The sequence below is a fragment of the Myotis myotis genome, unplaced genomic scaffold (assembly GCF_014108235.1).
Source record: "Myotis myotis isolate mMyoMyo1 unplaced genomic scaffold, mMyoMyo1.p scaffold_m19_p_2, whole genome shotgun sequence".
Taxonomy (NCBI): Eukaryota; Metazoa; Chordata; class Mammalia; order Chiroptera; family Vespertilionidae; genus Myotis; species Myotis myotis.
The window spans coordinates 42,808,182-42,822,315 of NW_023416324.1; the positions used below are offsets into that span (position 1 = coordinate 42,808,182).

The 14,134-nt window shown below is 35.7% G+C and overlaps 1 protein-coding gene across 12 annotated transcripts in view; it reads left to right on the forward strand.

Annotated features, from left to right (window-relative positions):
• The window catches only part of PATJ (PATJ crumbs cell polarity complex component), a 309,148-nt gene that overhangs the window by 26,191 nt on the left and 268,823 nt on the right, over nucleotides 1–14,134 (forward strand). For 11 of the 12 annotated variants that reach the window (XR_004974443.1, XM_036352893.1, XM_036352882.1 and 8 more), the window contains exons 6-9: nucleotides 799–988; nucleotides 3,024–3,152; nucleotides 10,951–11,169; nucleotides 13,121–13,220. Coding sequence is in view for 11 of the 12 variants with exons in the window: in XM_036352893.1 (XP_036208786.1) it covers nucleotides 799–988; nucleotides 3,024–3,152; nucleotides 10,951–11,169; nucleotides 13,121–13,220 (638 nt within the window). In the remaining variant the exon portion in view is untranslated. The remainder of the gene's footprint in view (nucleotides 1–798; nucleotides 989–3,023; nucleotides 3,153–10,950; nucleotides 11,170–13,120; nucleotides 13,221–14,134) is intronic. The other variant, XM_036352887.1, reaches the window with a different exon arrangement.

The following is a 14,134-nucleotide window of genomic DNA, read 5'->3' on the forward strand; positions in this document are numbered from 1 at the left end:
TAATCAGGTCAAATACAGTAAACCAGGACAGAGTAAATCTGAAGTAGTCTAAGGATGCATTGCATTTCAGAAATCAAAGAATGTGCTTCAATCAGGCTACTTAAATAAGATGCTAAGCTTGTTCTAGGCTTCAATTTCTGGCCTATACATAATTTCTGGATCATAATAGTGCTCAGTAAATATTGACTAGTAATGCCTTTTTTTCCAAAAGAGATTTTGCTCTTTTCTTATTAAAATTGTCCTTTTTACCTTGGTTAGCAGTTGGGAGACTGGTGCTTAGAGGGAGAGAAGAGCTCAGAAACAGACTTGGAAGTAATGTCCGAGGATTCTCAAGGAGGGTTTGGCCTCTATTGATCTGCTGGTGCGGTAAAGCACAATGAAGTACTTCATTATACTGCTAGAGAAGAGGTTATTGATGAATTTGAGAATGTAGTTTCCCCAGTGTGGTAGATGTTGAAGGCAGATTGGACAGGGTTCAGGAGTACAGGGTTCATGCAGTTAAGGGTCTATACTTGCAAAACCTTGGCAGTGAAGCCTTATGTATTGTTTTTGCTTATTTTTCTAGCCAGATAGCTTTTAAAATGTATGTGTGTTGAGATGTATTACTAAGTTGGTTAATGAGCTAATAAATGCTTTAAAAAAAAGCACTCTAAAAAGCTCCGTTATATAATTGAATAATTTGAATATATGTATTAAGTGAAGTAGAACCATTAAAAAAACTGTTTATCTTGAATAATAGACTTTTAAAAGTCAGGATCTTATATCACTTAAAACAAAATTTTCTTTTATTTCACCAAGGGATCAAAGGCTAAAGGAAAATGATCAAATATTGGCTATTAATCATACTCCACTGGATCAGAACATTTCCCATCAGCAAGCAATTGCATTGTTACAACAAACCACTGGATGTTTGAGTCTGGTTGTGGCCAGGCAACCAGTCCACACAAAAAGCAGTACCAGCCTAAATGATACAATTCTGCCAGAAACAGTGAGTTGCAAATTTGGAAAAATACTTACTTTTGAATTATGCCATTGCTTTTCACACCCATGGAAGGGGTCATTTGACTTGTCATAGTTTAAGAAAGGTGATCATACTTTCAAATGCAGCATTAGCATAGTAAATAAGATATTTTATGGAGGGTTTTTATTTTGTTTTATTTTTTAAATGTCCTGTGATTCTCCTTATATAAGATTATTTTTTTAACTATAGAGGGCAAATTTAATAGTAGGTATAATTTATTTGGTAATGGAAAGAGTCTTGTGTTCCTTGGTGTTATAGCCAGTTAATTAATTAAGCTGAGAGTTTTTATTAGAGATTTATTATTGAGTATCTTAAGATTTGGTTATTTATTTCACAAACATTTCTGTAAATTACATTGGGTGTTTATAACTAGATTATTGATACTGCACAATGGTAGAAGTTTTTCTTTTTTTTCATGTAAGGATAAAAACAGTTCAAAAGAATAAAATTATATGTCTCCTTTGGGAATCTTTAAACTTGCTTAATAGTATTTTACAGATTTTGGCCTGCATCTTCAGAATGCAAGCTAATAAATCTTATTTTCTTATAACACTAAGTGCTAGCTGATTTATTTAATATTCATTCATTGGTACAAAAGAAAAAATAGACTGTCTGGGTACAGTACAAGGTCACAACACATATTAATGTATAGACATTTTCCCTGTTGTAATCAGTTAAATTTATATAGCACAATTTACATAATAACAGAATGAACCAAATGGGAAATTGCTTAGCATGGTGGTTAAGAATAGGGGCTCTGGGTCAGGTTAAAGTGAGTTCAAGTCCAGTTCTTCACTTTCTGGCTGTGTCATACTGGGCACATTTCTTGACCTCGCTATACCCCAGTTTCTTCATCTGTTACTTGGAACTAATAACAGCATCTGCTTCATAGTGGTATTGGGAAGATTAAATGAGATTGCAAGTGGAGAGCTAAGCACAGTACCTAGTATATACTTTATGAATACCAGCTGCTATTAATTCAAGCATATTTTTGTATTAATTCAAGCATATTTTTATGCATATTTTAGCAAATTTTGTTGTATCCCATGTACTAGATATTGTTTCAGGCATAAAGTTATTAAATATTCCCGATATTCCTTGTTATTTTCACATTGCATAGTAACTTTCCACTTTACCTATAATAGAAAAACTAAGTGATAAGTATGCCCTATGGATCTTGAGAGGGAGAATTTTCTTCTGCAGTTGATTTATGGGAACTTGATGTATATTTCTGATGAAAGCCTGCTAATTAGAGGGGAAATGTCAAGTCTCTTAGTCTGATTTGTATAATCCTAATGCTAATATCTTCAGTTGGGCCTACCTTTCCTCTTCCTCATAGGAGTTTATTAAATTAGTCTTATTGTCTTGTGTCCTTCTCATCATTTCCTACTTCACATTGCTGCCAGATTAATCTTCCTAAACCACTGCTTTGTTCTTGTCATTCCCTCTTCTAAAAACTTCAATTATTCCCACTTGCTTATTCAAGCCCAGCTTTGCCCTTACATTTTCTTTTTTGCTTGAATGTCTTTTTTTCTCAGTAGTGCAATTAAAATGCCACCTTTTCCTTGAAGCTTTCCATAATTCTTGATTAGATTTGACTTGTCTGCACCACTTCCCCCCAGTCCTTATAATACTTTGTGATTCTTTTTCAATTCAGATAAACATATATATGTTCCTTCTAGGTGCTGGACACTGCTAGATCCTGGGCATAGACTGAGGAACTGGATGTTTCGGTTCTAGAGCTACAGTGTCTGTGACCCGATATTCTGTCTTGTATTTTAATTATTTATATTTTAGTTTGTCTCTCTACTGGATTATGAAATCCTTAAGGGCAGGGATCATATGATGATCTTTACATAACTCTTAGCCTCTAGAAAATTGTCTTGATTAATTGTATGAATGTTTAGTTTGTTGTATATCTGTTACATTAGTAATTACTGTACCGGGAAGCTAAGAATCTGTGTGTTTAACTAACACTTTGGCTCTTGCTATTAATTTGTAGATTCGTTGGGGCCATATCGAAGATGTTGAGCTCATTAATGATGGCTCTGGCTTAGGTTTTGGAATAGTTGGAGGGAAAGCAAGTGGTGTGGTGGTGAGGACTATAGTTCCCGGAGGATTAGCAGACCGAGTAAGTTGATCTGTTTTGTTTTTATTTTGGTTTTATATAATTTAAATTGTATGGCTTGAAATATAACTTTTTAACGTGGGTTACAATCAGAAGGTACAGTGATTATAAATAGTTGTCTCAATTTATGCGGTAAATTTTACTTGAATTAAAAAATTTTGGCATTGTCAAACAAATGACTACACTTTATTATTTAGCACTGTTTGATCTGAAAGTGGGCCTTTTAAAAACTTACCAGCTGTTTCTGCTTAGTTTTACATTGAAGAAAATATTAAATATATTTTAAAAAAACCTTTAGATTTTGGAAATGAACTTAGAAATTTGGTTATGACGCCACTTAATAATGAGCCTATATTATATAGAATGCTCATCATCACGATAATATGTACATTTCACTGATTAAATTGCAGTTATATACACATTTATCCCTTCTAATAAACATATATAAAAATAAACTTGCTATGCAAATGCAGTTTGAGGCAAATTCAGCCGTTCCCCATTTCTAAGCCAGCTTGCTCCCCATGTTGTACTAATTGTGGAGCTACTAATGTTTCTATTATACTTTTAGAATCTACCTGCATTTATTTAGAGCAGAGACCTGTCAAGGTCACTGAGTGTCTTGCAGAGGGTCAACAAGATCAAAGCAATTTTTTTTTTCTTGCTGTTATTCCTCACCAGGGGATATCTTTTTCCATTGATTTTTAGGGAGAGTGTAACAGGGGAGGGAGTAAAAGGGAGAGAGAGAGAAACATTGATGTGATGTGACAGACACATCGATTAGTTGCCTCCACACGTGCCCTGCTGGGAATCGAACTCACGACCCTTTGGTGTGCAGGTCAATGCTCTTAATCACTGAGCAACACCAGCTATTAATACTAAGATGCTATTAGCTCTTTCACCATGTTGAAATTTGCACTGATGATACAAAAGCAGTGGCAGACTGAAACTGCTGGTTCCTTAGTGTGAAACAGGCAGTGGCATCGAACTGTACTAGCAGTCGTCTTATTCTTCTCCACCATGCGCTTGCAGCAAAAAAGAAAAAAAAAGGCCAGTTTCACTTAAGAAAGTGCAATAGCAATGATTAATTTTGTACATTTTAACCTTTAAGTGCACATGTTTTTAATATTGTGTGACAAAATGGGATGTACCATACAGCACTTCTGCCATATACTGGAGTATGATGGTTGTTTTGCCTTAAAAACATTTGTAAGACATAGTATCCACTTTTTAAATATTAAACAGCCTTTTAATCTTTAAATTTTGTTTTATTTTAAAATTTTGGCCCTTATTAAAAAATTTGAGATGTAATTAACATTCAACATTGTATAGTTTCAGGTGTACAATGTAATAATTTAATATTTATATGTGTTGTAAAATGATCACCACAGTAAGTTATCCATTACCATATATAGTTTTTTTCCTTATGAAGAGAAGTTTTAAGAGATCAACCAAAGGACTTGTATGCATGCATATAAGCATAACTAATGGACACAGACCCTAGCGGGGGTGAGGGCATGTGCTGGGTGGCAGGAGCGGGCGGGGAGAAGTCAATGCGGGGGGGTGGGGGGAAGGAGACATATGGAATATTTTCAACAATAAAGAATTTTTAAAAAATAAAATATATAAAAAAATAAAATCTATTCTCTTAGCAACTTTGAAATATATAGTACAATATTATTAATTAGAATCACTATGCTATATATTATATTTTGTAGCTGGAAATTTGTACCTTTTGATCTCCTTCACCCATTTTGTCTCCCCCCGCCCTGCTGCCTCTGGGAACCACCCTGGAACAGTATTTTCATTTTTTGAAAGAATATCTGACAGGAAAATTATGATCATTCAGACTTGGGTATTTGACAGATATTTCTTGAAAATGAATGAAGTGAGCCTGTTATTTCAAGGAAAACAACTGAGAGCATTTGTTAATGATTATGAAATTTGAACTTTCAAACGAGTTAGAATTTTGGAAAATTTGTGCTTTACTGTGCGCTTGAATGTTTTCCATATTTAAAGAGTTCTGATTAGATTGTTGGTGATATTAATATTTTGTAATTAAATATGTCACTATTTGGAAGGTCTTCATAGCTCTGTGAATCAGTATTTTCTAAAGACCAATGTGTGATATGACAAAATAATATATAGGTAAAAGATCCATTCAAGATAGATCAGTAGATATGAATGAAACTGTTTGAAGGTTTCTTGGATGTATTTTCTGATTCTACATGGCAACTGTTCTTTAAGAAACCACCACTTGTGGAGTTCTGCTGTATTATCAAAGAAGAATGGGTTGAAAAGGCTATTAAAACACTTCTCCATTTTCTAACTATGTATTTGATTGAAACCAGATTTTTTTATATACCTCAACCAAAACAACATATTGCAACATATTGAAAGCTGAAGCAGATATGAAAATTCAGCTGTCTTCTTTTAAGCCAGACATTGAAGAGATTTGCAAAAATAATTTAAAACACCACTCTTCTCACTAGTTTTATATAGCTTTTTAAAGAATAAAAAAATATACACCAATATCATTTATATTAATGTGTTACATATGTAAAATCAAAGCACTATTTTCTAATTCAGTAGATATTAACAGATATCGAGGGAGAGATATCAAAAAGCTCTTCGAGTTTCTGAGTAATATTTGCGGTATAATTGATACATAATAAATTGCACATACATAAAGTCTACATTTTATTAAATTTTGATGTATGTATGCTGGCAAGTCTAAAATCTGTAAGTCAGGCTAGTCGGCTGGAAACTCAGGCAAGATTTGATGTTCAGTCTGAACTTTGAAATTTATAGGGAGGTTAGCAGGTTTTCTGTTATGGTCTTTCAGCAGAATTTCTTCTCCAGGAAACCTCAGTTGCTTTTGTTTGTGTGTTTGTATTGCTCTCAGAGAGGAAGGGAGAGGGAGAGAGTGATAGAAACATCAATGATGAGAGAATCATTGATAGTCTGCCTCCTGCACGCCCCACACTAAGGATTGAGCCTGCAACCTGGGCATGTGCCCTGACCAGGAATGGAACCCGAGATCCTTCAGTCCATGAGCCGACACTCTAACCACTTAGCAATCTGGCCAGGGCGTCCTTAATAGTTTTTAAGAGTACAAAGGGGTTCTAAGACCAAAAAGGTTGAGAATGGTCATTTTGTGGGTCCTTAAAACACAGCCGTGGCACAAAACAGTCATCTTTGAGGATTTTTTGTAACTTGGAAAGGAATGAGAAATTGTGGAGTATTTTGAAATCTTTTCTCATATCCTTCCCTCCCTCTTTGCCAGTTTAATAGGCTTGGTTGCTGGAGTAACATTTTTCAAGATGCAAAGTGGAGCGGTTATTGTGGAAAACAAAGGGTCAATTAAATTTAGAAAACACCAAGTTAAATAAAATCAAATAGCTTCCTTACTGTAAGAATTTTCTGAGCTTTTAATATCCTAATGTGTGTTATGAATTTTCACAAGGAGAATATAATGTGCAGAGTTTCCCAAATTAATCCCTTTGAGACACTGTTGGGAAAAGCCCAGGTCTGATTTTTCACCCTTACTGGAAGGGATTGTCACTGTTTTAGGTCATCAAGGAGGGGGTAGGGGTGTGCCTCTCAGAGTCCTAATGGAGAAGCAAGTGTTTATGCCAGACATTGTTTTTAAGAATTATTCTCATATAATCCTTAACACAGTCATAAATCTTATTCCCAAATTATAGATATGGAAACTTAAGAAATTGCCCAAGGCTACTTAACTGGAAAATGACAAGGTCAAGATTGAGCCCACAACTGTTTAACTCTGAAGCCTGTGCTTTACTTCTTAAATCTATTTATTCAAAGTTGGCCTTAATGTTGTTGTTTTTCCTGATGTGCACCTATCCGGGCATGGTCATACCTATGTATCATCAGGGAATATAGCCAGCTGTAGGCACAACAGATTCTTGACTCTTTCCTGTAGGGACTATGGTGAGACCCAAACAGCAGTATTCACTTCTCTCTTCCATTCACCTCAGCTAATGTCAGGTAGAATCTCTTCAACCGACTCTGCATTGTTGCTAAGTCTTTACAAGTTGTTGCTCATGTAGCCTGATCACAGCTTTAAAAAGATTAAATGGAATATTGCTTTTAATTAAAACATATTGAATATGCAACCTTCATGGTAAGGGAATATGGATGTCTTAGGTCATTAGTTCAGATGTGATCACGATTGACCTTAAAGACATACCTACATTCTGCTGAAGGGATTAATAACTACCACTTTTTCTCAAAGAATATAAAATTGTATGACAGAAAGTTAGAAAAAGAAGTCAGTATTTTTTATTTCAAAGGGTTTCATAAAACAGACCCTTATGTTTCATTTTGTGTACATATAAGTCAATATGTGTAGTTAAAAAAGGATATAGAGTTGAGAGGGTGCAGCAAAGAACACTAAGCTGAGGTTACCGTGGCCTGAAGAGGCATCAGAATTGGATGCATTTGAGGACTTGCTTTGCTGTAAGCAAGGTACTAGCCTAAATATTTTATATATAGTATTGAGTGTAATGCTCACAACTCAATGGGAAAGGAATTTATTCCCATTTTGTTTAAGTGGGAGCTGAGATTTAGAATTGACCTCTGGCTACACAGCTTGATCAAAGTAGAGCCAGGATTGAACTTGGGTGTGTCTGACTCCAGTGCCCTTACTTGACCTTCTGTCTACTGCCTTGAACATCATAAAAGTAAATGAAATGGAAAAATATTGATTCATAAGAGTTTAGAAGCATTTATTGGAATCTATCTACAATAACCTATCAATGTAATCAGGGCCGATTCTATAGATAAGGAAAGTATATGTATAGTATCATGTAAGAGGAGCTGAAAGAAGTAACAACTTCCGGTAATCTTCAGACACTCTCAAAAATCCACGGTACCTGAAGCACAGATCTTGTGAGAATTCTCTTCAGTTATGGCAAAAATTTAAAAATTTTTCAGCAGCTGGAAGTTTTTCTTAAAAAAAGTTTCTGCCCTAGCCAGCTTGGCTTAGTAGATAGAGCGTCAGCCTGCGGACTGAAGGGTCCCAGGTTCGATTCCGGCCAAGGGCACTGAAAAAAAAAAAAGTTTCTAATGGGCAGTGTAAAACAGCTTTGTTTTGCAGAAATCTCTTTCCTGTGGTCTGCAGTAATTCTAGGCAAATCAGGGACACTGAGTTACCCCCTTGTCTCTACAAGAGGACTCTTACAACTCAGCCTCTTTAAAAGTTGTCATGAATTATTGACTCTTTGGTATGAGCAATTATAGTATGAGTCATAATAACTATCTAGTAAACTTTAATACTCGGAAAATAATATTACCAAGCATTGGAGGGTGGGTGTGGCCCATGCGGAATTTTCAGTCTAGAAAGGGCAAAGGCCACCTTGAGGCCACTAAACGGCTGGTTATTCCCAAGCCATTTTGTTTGAGTGAGTCTATAAACAGATATTTCTTTATCCTTAAAAAATCAGTGGATGAGGGCTCTGGGAATTTGACTAGGGTAGGAAAGATATACTTAAATTTAGTACCTTTCTTTAATTCCTTAGGGGAAAGAATATTTTATTTTATAAGGTCACTACTTTCTGTCAATGACACGTTGCCTTTTGATTAAAGACCAGTGATAAAAAGCAGCCTTGAATCAAAAGCAGTAATGATTTTATTTTTTGAGTTGTGGAATTATTTGGTGCTATTTTTTAGTTTTTGAAGAAACAGATTTGATTTCTTTATTTCTTTTATAGAGCAGGCCTGAATTCCTTTAGTTTTCAAATATTTTTGTTTATTTTTTTTTTATTTTAGAGAGGAAGTGGGGGAGAGAGACAGAAACATCATTGTGAGAGAGAAACATTGATTGGTTACCTCCCTAACACTTCCTAACCAGGGATCGAACCCCCAACCTAGATATGTGCCCTGTCCAGGAATGGAACCTGCAACCTATTGGTGAATGGGATGATGCTCCAACTAACTGAGCCACCCAGCCAGGGCATAGGTTTTCAAATATTTTTTGAATTGAAGTTATTATTAACAATAGCCGAACTTAAAATGCAAAGTTAAACACACACACACACACACATATGCCAATAACTGCTAAATTGGATTAAAGTATATTTTAAAAACTCTAAGTGATATATATGTTAGTGCTTTCACTATAATAATGTGGTACCCAGTTATGTCAGCTCTTTTAATATTTATGCCTCCCGTACTATCTTTGCCTATATGCATCATGTTTTTTCTCTTTTGAAAAAAATCTATGGGTTAATAAATATTTTTGTTGTTTGATTAGCGTACACTTTGAATCTTGGCATAGCAATTTATTAGTTATCATTGATTTAAGACTTCTCTTAAAATAACAGAAAGGGCTCTAATGCCTTTTAGTTTTCTTCCACATAGACAGGTTATGGAGGGAGAATGCTGATCAGAAAATATTAATTAAATGCAATATTTGGGGATGCTGGACATAAACAAGGTAGCTGTCATTTTGTTATCTTTCCTATCAATCTAATACTATTTTTACACTTATGAATTCCCTAGAACACCTGTTTTTCTGGAAGAAGAAAATGTTTGACTTTCAGTGACAGATGCAAATTATCTCCATCATTTTAAGTTGAGTTGAGGTAAAATAGGAAAAGTAATAGTGCCGAGGAAGTGACTAAATATGACTTGCGGTGAAGTGCCCTTCTTTGGCCAAGCCAAGTATGAAAGCACTTATTTGACATATTCTTTATTCTTTGGTCAGGCCATGATTCTGTTCAAGGATGGTTCGATTTACAGAAGCTGTTTTACCCTTATTTTTCATCATGACCACTGACTTTTTCTTAAGTAGTTGTTTTATTTCAAATTTGTTGCATTGATAATAACAGGATATCAACTTACCAGTGCTTAAAGTAGAAATCCATCAATTTTTTATCCCTTTTCCCATAATTATTTCCTCCTTGCATCTATTTCTTTTCTCTGAGTCTTTTCAGTTCTTCGGCTGACAATTTTTTTTCCTTCACACCCCACAACGTGCTTAGGAGAGCCTGTGGACAATTCATTAAAAATACATCTAGAACCTCACTTCTCAACACCCCAACTGCTAACCTAGTCCAAGCTATGGTTATCTCTAGATTATAGCTTTATTAACTGGTATCTCTGTTTCTATTGTTTCCTCTCCTATAGTTTTATTTTTAGCACATAGACTTGAGTGGTCTTGTTAAAACTAAGACAGGTAATATCACTCCTCTGCTCAAAGCACTCAAATGAGTTCCCTTCCTACTCAATTGGAGCAGATGCCCTACACTGCTGACTGACCCTGGCCGTGCTCTCATCTCTTCTTTGACTCCTGTGCTCTTTGCTCATTCTGTTCCAACCACACTGACACCTGCTGTCCCTCAGACATGCCACTAACCTTGTTGGCCTTCAGAGTTTCTACCTTTATGCTTCTGATCTGACCTCCTTCCTTTCTTGATGCCCAGGGATTTCTGACCTCTTCCTTACATATGTGGCCATTAATACCCTGGCTCTAGGCCACTGGGCATGAAATGATACCCTCAAGCAAATACCTGTTTTAGAATTCTGGTTACTCCTCCTTTTGAACTCTCCCCTGCCCCCACCCCCACCCCCACCTCCTTCTTTTTCTTTTTTGCGAGGATTTCTTTTTCTCTGTTGCCAATTCAACCATTCACTTAAAATATTATATATTATTCAACATTTTTAGATGTCTTCTTTGCCAGCCATTTTGCCACAACGCAAAGTCTGATGAATTGCTATTAACTAGTGAAGTTAGATCATTGATTTCTCAGAATAATTTTGTTTCTTTCTTGGATTAAAGGATGGAAGACTCCAGACAGGAGACCACATCTTGAAGATCGGTGGCACAAATGTGCAGGGAATGACCAGTGAGCAAGTTGCACAAGTGCTGAGGAACTGTGGGAATTCAGTCAGGATGCTAGTTGCAAGAGACCCAATTGGTGAAATTTCTGTAATCCCTCCGACCCCTACAGCCTTACCTGTTGCCCTGCCTGCTGTACCTAACAGGAGCCCTAGTTCTGTGAGTACATAAATTATTCTTTCATCATAAATCAAGTACTGGGTGTGATACATTGTAAGAGTAGAAACACCTTCTACTTGAAATGCCATGCTGGTGTGAGGAGTGCCACAATGCCCACAAGTGAAGCAGCAGAAGAGCCTAATTTGGAGACATTGACAAGTTTGATTTTCATTTTTGCTGTTTCTCAGGGTTAAGTCATTCCACCTCTCTGAGCCTCAGCTACTCATCTATAAATTGGAGAGAAATAATTCTTGCCATTTCTATTTCATTAGATTGGTGAGGAGACATCCAGATGGTGGAGTGGAAACTAAAAACTGATCAATTGTATGACAGTTGTCACTGATAGAAACAAATTGGCCAAAGGGAGTAAACATTAATAATAATATTTATTATGATTAATAATAATCATTATAGTTATATAGTAACAATCATTATTATTAATTGTTGTCAAGTACCTGGAATTGTTCAGGTCATCTGAATTCCTCCCAAGAATTCTAAAAGATAGGTCTTACCATTCATTTAAAGATGAGGAAACAGAAGTCCAAATAAGTTGTTAAAGGTCATATAAAGAGTCGGTGGCAGAGCTGGGATTAGAATTCAGGTCTTCCTCATTCATTGCAAGCTCTTTCAACTATCTCATAAGCTTTGAATCAACAAGGTAATTAGGTAAAAGGAAAGATGGTTTTTTAAAGGGAGGGGCCCGGAGGAAGAGAAAAAGAGGAGTGATTATTGTGAGAAGGAGGTTGGAAAGCCACTTTCATCTTCATCTAAAGGGGCATTTGGTGTCTTCTGTAAAGTTATTTGCCTTTGTAGTGAGGGAGCAGTGTAACTGTGGTAAGTGAGAATTTGTTGCAATCAGTTGTTTGCTTTCTACTCTTAATGTTTTGAACTGACAGCAAGGCATTATGTTTTTAGATACCTTACTCTTTTACAGAAATATCTGAAATTAGAAGACAAGTAATGAAAATAAGTTTTAGGTCAATATTTTTTGCTCACAATGACTATTACAGTAATTAGCCATTAAAATTTTTTTGTTGATTTTAGAGGTGAAAGGAGAGGGAGAGAGAGAGAGAGAAAAACATCAATGATGAGAGAGAATCATTGATCGGCTGCCTCCTGCACGCCCCCTACTGGGAATCGAGCCTGAAACCCAGGCATGTGCCCTGATCAGGAATTGAACTGTGACCTCCTGGTTCATAGGTTGACTCAACCACTGAGCCATCGTGGCTGGGCACAAAAATTAGTCTTACCATTTGTTTCTAAAATTTTCTTTACATTTACTTCTTTCACATAGAAATTAATCCTGAATTTTTTTTTCATCTTGGCTGTATTAGTTTTCTATTGTTTTGTAACAGGTAATCACAAACCTAGTGGCTTGAAACTACCCTTTGTTAGTTCACCGTTCTATAGGTCAGAAATCTGCATGGGCTTGGCTGAGCTGTCTGCTTAGATTCTTACAAGGCCAAAATCAAGGTGTGGGCTGGCTGGGCTCTAAATTTGGATGCTCTGGGACAATCCATTTCCAAACCTATTTAGATTGCTGACAATGCAGTTCTTTGCAGTTGTAGGACTGAAGTCTCTTTGATGGCTGTCAGCTAAGGGCATCTTTAAGGCCCCCTGTATTCCTTCTCACATGACCCACTCCATCTTCAAACCAAAAGTCCAGTCCTTATACTTCAAATCTTTTTCACTTCCATTTCTGCCACCAGCAGGAGAAAACTCTGCTTTCAAAGGGTGCTTGATTAGATGAGGCTCACCTGGATAATCTCCCTCTTGCCATGTAATGTGACAAACACAGAAATAACACCAGGGGTCAAAAGTCAGGACCATCTTAAAATTCTGCCTACCATAGGTGATAAAAAAAATACTTGACAAACCATGCACAGATTTATTATAAACGCAGTTATGTGACTAAATATTATGTATAATTACAATTATTTTTTCTTTTCAGGACAATTCTCTTTATGAAACTTACAATGTTGAGCTCATTAAAAAAGATGGACAGAGTCTTGGGATTAGAATTGTTGGCTATGTTGGAAGTGCTCATACAGGTAAATGAATCATTTCTATTTCATATTTGGAAATAGTTGTAAAGGATATTAAGGTTTCTAGACAGTGAAATTAAATACCTGCAAATTTTAACTCCTAGAGTGCTCTCAGTGCACTGGTCAAGGCTAAGATAGATATATTCTGAATAGTGTGACTCTTACATATTATGACATTTTACATGCGATAAAGTAAAATGACTATTGCATATGTTTCATATTATAAATGTCAAAAAGTATTACTATTATGTTTAATTACTAAAATAATAAGATAAAACAAATACTTCAATTAGGATTCTTTTCCTTTCATATAAAGGGACTACATTGTAAGAATAAATACATAGCTGGGTAGCTCAACTGGTTAGAGTTTTGTCCCGATATGTCAAAGTTGCAGGTTCGATCTCCAAAAGAATAAACACATGGCCTAAGTCTCTGAATAATAATACTCTCAGGGGTAGCCAGTCACGGCATGTGCCCAGGTTTCAGCCTCAGCCCCCTGTAGGGGGCCTGCAGGAGGCGGCCACCGATGTTTCTCTTTCTCCCTCTCCCTTACTCTTAAATCAATAAAAAAACCCCATATTTTAAAATATTCATAATAATGTTCCCTCAATTCCTACATGCAAAGTTTTGGTAATCTTCACTGTAAGAATTACTCTATTATTAAAGGAAATTATTAGAGTAAGGAAAAAATAAACCTTTTACAGATATCTTCTAGTAACACGAAAATTCAGAGTTATGAAATGTTCTAGTTTTTAAAAAAATAGCAAGATTAGAAAGTAAATTTTTCTGAAGTTATTATTTTATATACTTATAGCAGGTGGAAATATTAGAAGTGCTAATGTATTCAAAGTCCTGAATGAAATTCATGTCAGACCACCTTGTGCTATTTTAGCCTAATGAAATAACTATTTTCAAAACTA